Source organism: Sipha flava, unplaced genomic scaffold (assembly GCF_003268045.1).
Source record: "Sipha flava isolate LNK unplaced genomic scaffold, YSA_version1 109_pilon_pilon, whole genome shotgun sequence".
NCBI lineage: Eukaryota > Metazoa > Arthropoda > Insecta > Hemiptera > Aphididae > Sipha > Sipha flava.
The window spans coordinates 92,294-105,313 of record NW_020271726.1 but is presented as its reverse complement, the minus strand read 5'-3'; the positions used below and the strand labels follow the sequence as shown (position 1 = coordinate 105,313).

The window sequence follows — 13,020 nt, the reverse complement described above, 5'->3', positions numbered from 1 at the left end:
TATTATTATTATTATTATTATTATTATTATTATTATTATTATTATTATTAATATTATTATTATTATTATTATATTATTATTATTGCTATTATTATTACAACTTTCAATTCGGTTTAATATCCGTACATAATTAAGGCATAATTCTAATTTACCAATGGATTATCTCTGGAAAAAGCGAATACGATTAAAATATAGCCGCATGAACTATAATTTTTATTTTCGTCGTCCGAAGTATAATTATAATTATTATATGCTCAGATCTCGATACAATTTATTATTAAGCCTATTTATAATATTGTTGGTAATTTATTTCAATTTGTTAGGAGGAGTAACTTTTAAATTGGGCAATAATCAACCAAACGGCTGAGTGTGCGATGCGCGCACGCAAGTTAAAAACAAAACAAAATCAGTTTTCAAGCAAGAGACTGATGGAAATCGGTGGTAACGTTTCAATCGTGTATACGTAAATAATACGTATCTAATTATTAATATTAGGTTATATAATCTCAACGAATGTCCGTTTTGAGTCCACCTGTTGAAGGTTCTGTACACGAAATGTACAAAAGTCTAACCATGAACGGCACTGTATAGATTATAGATAATATAAAATATATTTATATAGATAAAGTTTTGTCGACGATTCAAGGTCCTCTTGATCACATCGCTGCACGATTCTTTGTGTTTCAATCGGTTTTCATCCACGTTTCGTATAATGTAACTGAATAAAAATACATCGTTCCCACTATCGCGTTATAACAGTTAAACATAGTATGTTTTCACTTCATTTTTTACTCGAAAACCTACTCGACTACTTATGCGACTTAACCGTTGTCGGTCTCTCGTCGGGTCGGGGTTGATCGATTGTTGCGGACGTGCGGTGATGACTTGTGCGATTAAATATGCCCGCGATACACGTACCCGATGCAGACGGCGGACGCGTGTGTTGCGAGCGCGGAATAACAAACATCGACAGCAGACACATATTTTGTCGTTTTGCGCGGCACGTTTCGCGTTACTGTATTATTTCCACGGTAAAATTGATGTCCGGACATTATGTTCACATACTCGCGTAGTGCGACCATCGGCAAAACGTGGGCGAAATCGATCTCGAGGTCGAGGAACGCACGTCACGTACCGAATTATTACATGGATTGTACGCGCGTACAACATGCACTTCAAGAGATTGAATAGTTTTCATTGTAAGATACTTTTTTATTCAGTTGACAAATTTCAATTTCTCAAAAAATCTACTGCCGAATAATTACTTTTAGAATTGTTCCTATATGATGCGTCCCTATGAACGAGTATTTTATGGGTATGCACCTCTAAGGAAATTCTTGGTTCGGAATTTTCAAATCCTTGTTGTGGCTGAGGCAGCACGCAGTCGATATCGGTTTTGCAGCTGGTAGACGCTGGCCTACTACGTGTGCGCGTATGTTTATTGTATATATTATACCCGTCCGATGACGTCATTGTCGTCTGGCGAGCGTATATTATTATACCGTCTGGGGCACCTATATATACCTCGATTTACGCGAGAATAGCCTGAGAGAATAACACACTGATTTCATTGTTATGGTGTTAGCCGTTTTATTACGTACCTCCGGAAAGCCTTAATAAATCATCGCGTTCGAAGAACATATCAGTTGAGCAGAGGTTAGTATTTTTCTTAAAACTACATCAATATTTAGAAGCCGAAAATTTGGATTCGGAAGAAAAACGACAATGTATGTCCAGTCCGCGTGTAGATTTTTGCAGAATCGAATATTTTCATTTAAATATTAATGTATTGAGGTGCGTGTGCACAGCAGTGGCGCACGTGGAGGGAAGTTTAGGGGTTGTAACCCCCCCCCGAAGTTTTCTCCAATGTCTAGGTTAAAATTTACAAATATTAGAAGTTTGAAATATGAAGAGTTAGTATTGAATAATATCATTGATTATAGAATAGTTTATTCTATTATCAGTGCTATTATTTAAGTCAAAATATATTAAGGATTTGCATCATTTTGTTAATTGTAAAATGTGTTATATTTTTACCTTGACCCTTCCCCCAAAAAAAAAATCCTGTGTGCGCCACCAGTGCACAGAGTTCGATACAACGGTGATAGGCAGCACATCACGTATACTTGCTTCGTATGTTGCTGTTTTTTTTTTTACCAAAGACTTATTTTCCTCCCTCTTTCTCTCTATTTCCATACGATTCTTTTGTGCATTACAATACGATTCGACAACATTGGCGTCATCAAATGATTGTATTAAACGCTATCAAGGTTATGTATTGGCCGGCTTCTAACCATTGCTGCCACCTCGTAGACGCAGCGGCGGCGCAAACGTCAACGATCTCCTTCTCGCGTGACCGGATTTGAATTGCACACGATTGTTATTATTATTAGTATGGTCAGTAGCGTAACTGGGATAAAACCTAGGGGGGGCAATATAATATATTTATTATTACCAAAACCCTGACATCCCTCCCCTCACCAGTTAAAACATATTTTTATTGTATGTATTTTATACACTATTCTAATTGTTTGATTTTACATAAGTATTTTAACTCATTTTATGGTTTAGATAAATATAAATTTTAGGTAGCATGTACTAGGTACCAATATTGTTAAATAATATCTATAAGAGTTCATTAATAAAAGGTGCTATTTTTACTGTTGGATTATCTTGGGGGGGAGGGCAAAATTATAACTTAATCTCTCAAAAAATTGTCAGAAGGAGAACTTGTCCCTCTTGCCCCCCTCAAATACGCCACTGAGTATGATTATTATCATCAATGTTCGTTATCGTTGCGCACGTTCGTACGCACTACAATTTTTACGTGTGTGCAACGGAAGGCACTCGGTCTAAAGGACCCCATACACTACGATCAAACACGACGGTTTTCATCGTCACAGTAAAACACGTCGGTTTTCATCGTTGAATGATTTTGCTCATACACTACGATAAAATACGTCAGTTTTCATTGTGCTGCTCAATTTTATTAAATAAATGTTCGTATGCTATATTTTTTAGATTTCTATCTCTGTATTTCTCAGACTTGATGCGCCGCAAGCAAGAAAATTTTTTATAATCTTCAATAAATTAAATTAAAAATGTTTTATTCATTTTGAAATGACGTATAACATTAATATACAAATATATCGTAGTCAAATAATTTACATTTAAAATTTAGTTCGAAATTTAAAATTAACAATGTAGCGGTACTATGTACAGCTGAATGACATGTGCGCACAGTAAATAAACACGTTGGTATTTATCGGAAAGCCCACACATTATGATTTTAAACAACTACCGTTAAACACATCGTGTTTAAATTCAAGACTCGACAGAAATAAAAACCGTCGTGTTTCATCGTAGTGGGGTCCTTAACGAATAAGTCCGGAGACATGTCGATATGATAACGAACACGACTGCCTTATGCAGTACAGTCACGCGTGTGAATAATAGAGTCAAAAAAGTAGAGGAAAAATATTTTACATATTATAAATTTATAACTCATTCGGAAGGTTCGTCGACTAATAGTCTACTTCTTGAAGTCGTCAACATCGTCGAACACACTCGATTTTTACATATCTGCGCTCGTGCCCTTTTGGTACTGTTTACTAGTTTACAGTACCCACTCCACTCCGCTACGACATCGCACTAATGTCAGTCGTTAACCGAAAACCTTTTTGAGCACACGTCCTCTCTCTTCACCAAATTCATTACATACGCAATATCTAAGCACCCGTGTATAATACGCGATACTTTCTCGACACGCCAGCACGAGAGACTACACGTCGCTATTTGAAACACTGCACGTGTGTTTTTTCATTTTTGAATTTTTCATTTTCAATTTTCACGTTCGTGACGGACGACCGCATTTAACCGGTGTATCGGTTTCTATGAAAAAAAACGCAAGTTTTTTTTCAACCAACCCTAGGATGAGAAGAAAAATCACCCTCCCGTTATCATCTCGGACATCTACGCACATCTTTTTTTGTAACTCTTACTGTTTTCAATTTCTATTTGCGCTGTGTCTACTATAGTGTACGTTCATGTACTTCACTGGATATTATATCCATAATATTTAATTACACACCTTTTCCACACATCGCTTTCATAGTATATAAGAAAGAGTGAAGGGGAAAAAAATCGTTAATTCGCCGTGAGAGCCTATATTTGAACTTCTCAATGTTTATGTATTGATAATATTATTCGGAAAATTAATTCAATAAAACTGGTTTCACTTAGGTTTCAATGAGATGTGTTGATTTGTGTTTATATCCGATAAAAACAACAATATTTAAAAATATATTTGTATGACTTACATGAATTTATAACGTTTCAATGCGATTTGTGTTCGATATTATAAGTTATACATTGCGAATATGCACCGACCGGTAATAAAAATCCGACGATACGCGTGTGAGCGTGTGCACACTCGCGTTATGTATGCATTCGACAACCGGCCACATTAACATATCCACATGTGTAGTGCTGAGCTTATTTTAATTTTAAAATAAAGACAATTAATTATATCATTACCTAAAAGCACGTAGAATATTCACAGCAAAATCGGTCGCTACGCTCTATTTAACTTCTGCTACTGTTATGCTCGGAGAAAATATTTAAAATTTTCTTGAACTAATGACTCGGCGTTCTTCAAAAGCCCTCAATTAATCGTTGTCGTCATTTATTGTGAATTCATTCGTATCGCGTAGTAATAATAATAATATCTGTTCATGTTATTATTATTTTTTTCACTCGTTAGACGCGACGAAGATGACTACTACGGGGACAATAATATAAAGTTTATTAAACTAGTTATTTGAATTAAAATATTTCTAAGGATTCATGTTTCTCTAAACGACCCGTCTTAAATCGTATTATATCGTGATGTTACTTCAGAGATGGTGTTTGTAACGTGGATAAAAGTTTTTCAGAGCGAGGATAGTTCATTTAAAACAATATTGCATATTTTAATTTCCACAACTCTGATGAATTTTACGTTCTACGATTTTTATAAAAAGATACATATTAACAAAATGAAATACATCGCAGAAAAAAATATTATTATATGTTCTAACGTTTTCAAATAATAATGATGTTTGCATTAGTATTCATAAAAGTGTTTGCCTCAACAATGTATGTTAAATTATTTAAAAATTCAACAAAAAAAGTAGCACTCTCTATACTTGTCTTTAAAATCATATATCTAAATATGCGTACGACAAGATTTGTGTGATGATCATATGTACGAGTTTTACAATGCATGTTCAAAATATACTACAACTTCCTGATTCTATCATATATTTATGCGTCTGCAATGAAATGTTCTTTATCCTTTTATTGTACGTTATCTTTATATTTTTAACTTATACGCATTACGCTAGATCATTATATACTATGTATTTCAAAGCTAGAGTATTAAAACATAACTTTTAACATCATCACCTGGTACTTTTTTAACCAACCAATATTATTATAGCAAGCTTAACAATAGGTGGTATTTGAAGACACATTCTTATTATACAGTCATTATCAGATCATTAATTATAAAATTATAATTTTAAAAAGTATTGTGTACATTAAAAAATGATGTCACCATAGTATAATGTTAGAAAAACTATTAAGGTACTAAAATAACTCGAAAATTAACACCTTAAACATTTTACTTTCTATTTTATGGTTATTATTTCAAGATACAATGTATAAGATATATTATTTCATAGAAACCTAGACAAAACGTGTATATAGGTAGTTAAAGTCTTTTATTTATAAAAACTTGTTGTATACTTCAGGTATTACGCGTGTGCGTTAATATTAATAATGTGGTTTTAGAGATAATAATTATTTATTATTTGTTTTTTATTTATAACCAATTGAGTACAAAAAACGTCAGTCTGATATTAAATAAAATGAACATATTATTATTATTATTATTATTATTATTACGTATTTATTTCCTAACCTATACGTATTTTATTATTGTAATTAGTTTTAAACACCCGATGTGTTACGTTTTTCCCGTTCATTATTTTTACAATATTACGTCGCATAGTGGCGCATGCATGCATGCAAATACCTATTGCATTATTGAAAGTGATCGATTTAATTTTTTGCAGGATTATGGCAAATAAAAAATTGGAAAAAGTCCACGTTAGAATCAGTAATTGAAACACCATGTCGCCGGAAGCGGTTTGTCCGAGATTCAAACAGAATGCCTGGAAAAAAGAACTCTGCTCTAACTGTTTCCGTCCAAAAGAGGAACACCCGGAAAAGCCCAAACGCGTACATGTCGACTACAAACCATTACCGGAAATTTCTCCAGCACAGGTAAATATACTAGAGATACGTCCACGACACTGGGTGGACACAAGCATTTATAATATATAAACAGACATCGTTTAGCTATCGAAAATTTGTCAACTTTGGTGGTGTAAGTGCACCGTTTTTTTGGAAAACACAAACAAACGCATGCGTGTGAGGATAATACAGTAATTTTAGAACTAATCGATTCAACATCAAGTTTTTGCACAGACGGCTCGTTTAAATAATAAACAAATTTAATTTAATTTTTAAACCGATGAATTGTATTTAATGATTACACTTTAAAGTATAAAATATTATATAGTTATTATTTACATCCGTACAAATATGTCCAAAGAAAATAAATATGAAATAATCTATATCGCATGCTTTTACATTTATATTTTTTTTATTATGTAACATCGAATCCCTATCCTAATCTAACCTATCATTTTAAACCCTTTCAACTATAAACTGACGTTTTTTTATATCTAGATTATAAACGAACGTCTTACTCCTAATAAATATTAGTGGTAATCAGACTTACTCCAAAGCTCATGATCACACTTTTTTCTCAAAGACAAAATTCTAACCATTGAAAAAAATGTTATTATCTGAAAATATAAAATTAAATTTTTTTAGTCCTTTAAAATACTTTAAAATTCATCTAGGCCCTATATTCTAGGCGATATAAAAAAACCCTTCGAATATGAGAACTAATATAGACTTTCTGATCAATCATACTTTTGTCGTATTATATCTGCTCTTGCTTGTGTTATACCCGTTATAAACCATCATACAATTTTTAAATTTCCCTTTTTATATCAAATGCTTAAATCCTATTACTCTAGGTTCTACTCGAAACTTAATTCTTAAATAAAACCTCTTGTACAAAGTTAATATTTTCTAAATTTATCTATCAACGTCCCAAGAAAGCTCAAAAGCTCTATGATCTTGATAAATAAAATAATAATTCCTTTCGAAAGACAATGCTAAGTATCTTTTTTCTTCGTTAACTATAAATCATTTTTTTATTTATTTTTTTTTGACTTTCGACGTATTTACTCGTATTATGGACACTCAATCGATAATGATGCATACAGTTTAGGAAAATCATAAGCACATGTGTTGCCTTTAAATGATTGTTTTAATCATCCGATCATTATAAATTTAAAATTTAATTAATTTTTTTCTTTCTCTACAGAGTATATTAAAGGTGAACGGTTCGTGCGATAAATCGCGAAATGTATCGTTTTCCAATGTCGAGTCGGAAGTCATCGGATACGGTGGCGAAGAATATTCGACCGACGAAGAATATTCGTCGGACGAGGAGAACCACTCGGAATACTTTGATTCTGAGGACGACGATGAGCTGAGAAGACTGACGGAAGCCAACACGAATGTCAATGGCAAACTGACCGCGCCCGAGAAGTCGAGGTGCAACAACAATGGACCGACGACGACGAAAGCTGCAGCGACGACGGCACGGGTTAGCGACACGCCCGTGGAACCTGCGGAAAATAAATCACTGTTATCGCCGCCACTGGTCACCGTTCAGCCATTCAGCGCGGAACCGCCCAAGTCGCTCGTGTTCAACTTCCTAAAGAACAAAGAGATCTCGGCCGTGACTGCTAGCGCTAAGGTGTCGCGACAAACCGAGAAGAAGGATCGCAACAACGACAACGACGACGACGTGCAAATGAAAAAGACTGAGACCACGAGGAAACCGACCCTATCCAGGAGCTCACTGGTGGCCAACTCCAACGAGCCATATCTGAATATCAAACGATACAGCTTACCGGCGGACGAAGAGGTGAAAATCCAGCCGGTGCCGAATGTGGAGATTCCCGAAGTCAAATTGCATCCGCCGGAAGCGGTCATCGTCAAGGCGGTTGAGGACCAAGAGAACGAGGTCCACGTGCTGACGAAGGATCCTCCGGAGGTGGACACGGCCATAGCGCCATACAAGACCAGGAGTAACGTGCCGCGTATGGGAACCATGCACTTCAAGCTCAAATTGGCCGTGGCTTCGTCTCAAAAACCGGAACCATCAAAGTCCGCCGCTTCTTCTGCCGTCGCCAACACGGCCGAGTCCACGCCGGAATCTTCGTTGACTAGCAGGGAAATGGCCGGCGAGCCGGACGGAAAAGCGGACTCAGATGAACCTAGCGACCCAGCCGTCACGACGATCATGACGACGACGACGATGGGCCCTGCGTCGAATCCGGTAAACCGATCGTTCCTGCATAACTTCAAAGAAGTCTCGTCACCATTGCGGGACACGACCAATCATCATCCCTGCACTGCCGCAACCATAACCGGTAGTACAACCACCACCACTACGCCTCCCAAGACGCCCATTAAAAAGGTATGTCTAATGATATTGACTCACTATTGGATAGGCTTATAAAAATATTATACACTTTACCTCGAGTTGCAATAAAATATTTCATATAGTTATTATATTAATTGTCATTGAAGTACAGTCGTTGGTAGTATAGATTGGCTAAAATTATATATCTTTTTGGATCTGCTATGCCGACTGAATCTTGATGTCTAACGGTCGGGGAAAAAACATTATAAAATGTATTAAAATAATTTATTGAATTACCTAAATGAAACCTACAGAGAATGTATAGATAGATTTATCAAACGTGATAGATGGAAAATAAAGAAATATATTTACATGTATAGAATGTCCCACGAAGTTGTATTCTCATTGCGATATCTTCTGAAATAATAAAGACAATTCAATTCTTTTTTTTTTTACTTGAATTGCAAGGATAATGGTATTTTTATTACATTTCGTGATTTGGAAAAGAAATTAAAAAAATATTGTTTGATTTCATTATTTTTTAAACATTTAAAGATATATACTTCATTGTAGGGTTTATTCTTCTGAAAATAACAAAGTTTTTCTATTATCTCTTTTTTTGATTAGTTTTACTTCATAACCTAAAAAACTGTCTTTCTCCAAGTAAACTTTTCATCCATTTATTGAACTATAAATATATTCGTTGTCCAAATCCCTATAACTCATACGAAAAAAAAACATTTTTCTTTTTTTTTTTAACTCTTCAATCTTCGTAGGACATTTTGCACAATGCAAGAGTTTGCGAATAAAATCGCGCCAATATAATAAATCGTGTGGGCACATTTTTGTTTTTAGACTTCCGTCTGCAGCAACAGCCCACCCGAGTGTCCCAGGAGCATCAAACGGCAGGCCCCGAAGCCGCCGCCCCCACCGCCGTCGGCCGCAAGCAAGTGCGGCGCAGCAGCCGAGCCGTCGACGAACGTGTTCCACAGCGCGAACAGTTCGCTGTCGGACGACGAGTTCCGGCCGGACGACGTGACCGTGGCCAACCGCAAGCTGCTGGCCGAGTACTGCGAGCAGATCGAGAAGGAACAGTCTTCGTCGTCGTCGTCGTCGTCCGCGTCCCCACCTGTCCGGCACAGCTACCGCGATGACAGGGAACCGGCGGCGGACCCGGTGGCCGGCGGTGAACCGACAGCCGCGCGCGATTCGTCCACGTTCCCGTTAACCAGCGGCAAGCGGCCCGCATGTGAGAAGAAGAAATACAGCAAAGCGGGTAAGGTGGGCCTGAAGATCAAAAAATTCCTGCGCATCCCCAGCCGAGAGTCGGTGGCCGGAGCCACCACTCCGCCACAGCCGTCGCCCAGGCCCAAGTTGGAGATCATCCATCCACTGGACGTCAACAAGTCGGGCGTGGAGATCATACATAACGCCGTGATTGATGGCGTTGGAGGGACGCCGTATGTAAGGGAAACGGTATCCGCGGCGCGAGGCCCACCGCCGCCGCCGACCAACCATGGCTTCGCCGCCGGTAAGAGTTTTTCGATTTCACTTTCCTCCCTACCCGCCTCTCTTGGATTTTATTATCGCTCATAGATCGTAGTTTGTAATTCAGTCCCTACCACACCAGGGACGGATCCGGGCCAAGTAACGGGTGCAGACAATTTTTAAAATTCTAATCGTACGCGATTTAGAGAACACTTTAACTGGCTTGTATCATTGTTTAAAACCATATTTTATACTGCGACTGTTTCTTCTAAAGTGTCTAAGAAGCCCCGAAGTCGAATGGTTATTTTTTTCGAAGAACACCCTTCCTACACGACTATCCCTGACTTTTTAAGTAAAAAAATAGCCATTGACATGTATTGTAACCATACCGTACCGCTGGTCGTTAATAAAATTACACGCACTTCACCGTACTAACCAAAGGAACTAAGACTTATGGGAGTTGATTTTTTTATACGGATTACGGCCTAACCCTACGATAATATAGTAATACAATTACGTACGATCGACTTAATATAATGTACTTTTTCTGCGTAGAAGATGGAACGATAAGTTTTTCCTGAAAATGTAAATTTAATATATTCTTATTTACCGGTATATTATGACATAACTATGATGATTTATTACTCTGTAGGTAGCGCTCCAAATCAAATCAATTTCCGGTCTAGGTGGCTTTGCCTTTACCGTGTAGGTAGTTTAGTACTATAAACGAGTTCCGTTTTTGTTATTTTTTTTAATTTTTTTTTTTACAATCTATTACTTTCGGTGGAGAAGAAAGACTTTTATAGTGGCATAACTATTTACAAAATTATCTACGTCCTTCCTCGTGCTCTTTGTACGTAAAATTCGATTGCCATCGACCGTCGTCCTTGGAATCATCGTATGTTACACGTTCGTTGCTTCCTAATCAATTCGAATTTTATTGAATTCCACACATTGCCGTTAATCTATTCGCAATTTCTATTGTGCGATTTGTACATATATATATATATTACGTGTATGTATATTTTACTGGTCATCGCATCCGGTTTTTATTATTTTCGTACATACGTATGTTTTTATTAATTTTCCTTTTTTTTTTTTTTTTAATTGGCACTTTCTATGTTTGTGTTGTTCGTCGTTGTGTAGGCACTTTAGTATTTGTGTAATGATTCTTTTTTTCATTCATCAAACCATCCAAATTTGTCATTTATAACATCAATATATTTTACTAAATATTCGTAGATTAGTTTTCATAAAAAACCTGTGACTGTCTTGTTGAAATCGATAACCATTGTCGAAACATTGTAAATCGTTGCCCATTATTACTTGTCCGTTGCTCAATATATTATTATCGAATATACGTTTTGCTATAATAGAGGTGTTCAACATGTGGAACTCGTCTGTCCGCATTGCCCCACATAATATTATGTAACACATACTATGTATGTACTATTTTACTATACTATTTAAAATAAATAACCTGATTTGCAAAGGTCAAAACTCCAATAACAGAACTTTTAATAACTGTTATTATTTTACAAGAGAGTGAAAAAAAAATTAATAATATATACAAATTAATACAGTTTCGTTTATGCATAACACTAGTTAATCGAATTTAATTTTGTTTTAATCGTGAAAAAATTTGAATATTATTATGGGATGGTAAGTATAAACGTGTACATATTTTTATGTAAAATAAAAGTATAGAACATTTATAAATTTTGGAATTACAAATTAGATAGATCATCTGCTGATCGTATTATATATTAATGCGTAATCCGTTCGTATATTAGTATGCAGTAATTTTTATTTTTCAAATTTCTAGAATACTTATCTTTGATTTACGTTCTCGATAAATAAACGCTTTAAATGTGTTTCAAATCCATTGCATAAACTACTCTCGCACATTACTCTGCGGTACAAAATCAAATAGATTTTCCGTTTTCGATAGTATAATTAACATCCGGTACGTCATTTCGTTTACGCTCATTCGAATTATGCACGTAAACCGCAGTGTTTTCGACTAAATTGTCCGTCGACTGATTCAATGTGTGCAATGTTTATACTGTAATAACGTATAGTTATAATATGCAGTTATATTCCTCTAATTAACGAAGTCTTGACAGTTCTTTGAAACTAATGAGATATCATTAAAAATTGGTGCTCATACTTTTTTCTCTAAAAAAGTCATTTTTACTATATGAAAAGTATGTAAATAATGAATTGTAATAATATGTATAGCCTATTAACAACCTAAAATAATGCTGATATAACAATAACAATTATAAATAGTATATACCTAGTATTTTAGTATTATACATTATGATGACGTTTATCTTGAATATAACGGATTAATTAATTTTAGATTTTTAAATTGTTTTACCTAAAATTGCTACAATCGCTTACTCTATACACAAGTTTAAATTGTATTATATAATAATTCTAAAAAATTGATTCGTTAAATATGAAAACGTTTTTTATTAATGAAAATCTCATTGGTTCCGTAAAAAAAAATCCGTTGTGAATCTTTTCGTTGAATAGATCTTCAGCTGTATTTTATGGATATCGTCGTATACTTTGATATAATACGCCTGAAATTATGTTTCAGCTCGTCCTTCGAAACCGCCACCGCCGCCCAGAAGTCTTCCGCCCGTTTCGAAGCTGCCCGCAAACTCTTTGCCGTCGGCCGATATCGCGGACTACCCGGACGAGCCTAAAACGTGCGACTCCAGCACGTCCGACGAGACGTACGAACCGGTCAATTTCTCGGCGCCCGAGTGTGATCACAGTTCACCGGAAATGCCGAGGCTTACGTCCATGCAGTACTACGGCAGCGAGACCGAGTCGGAAATATATCCAGCCATCCAATTCGGCGACGATGTGAGTTCATACAGCCCTATAACACATAATTGTACTAT

At 35.9% G+C, this 13,020-nt stretch overlaps 1 protein-coding gene across 1 annotated transcript in view; it reads left to right on the top strand.

Annotated features, from left to right (window-relative positions):
• The window catches only part of LOC112687211 (flocculation protein FLO11-like), a 35,797-nt gene that overhangs the window by 19,571 nt on the left and 3,206 nt on the right, over positions 1–13,020 (top strand). Inside the window, exons 2-5 of the mRNA XM_025559799.1 lie at positions 6,117–6,327; positions 7,505–8,668; positions 9,470–10,145; positions 12,711–12,982. Coding sequence (XP_025415584.1) covers positions 6,175–6,327; positions 7,505–8,668; positions 9,470–10,145; positions 12,711–12,982 — 2,265 coding nt within the window. The 5' untranslated portion in view covers positions 6,117–6,174. The remainder of the gene's footprint in view (positions 1–6,116; positions 6,328–7,504; positions 8,669–9,469; positions 10,146–12,710; positions 12,983–13,020) is intronic.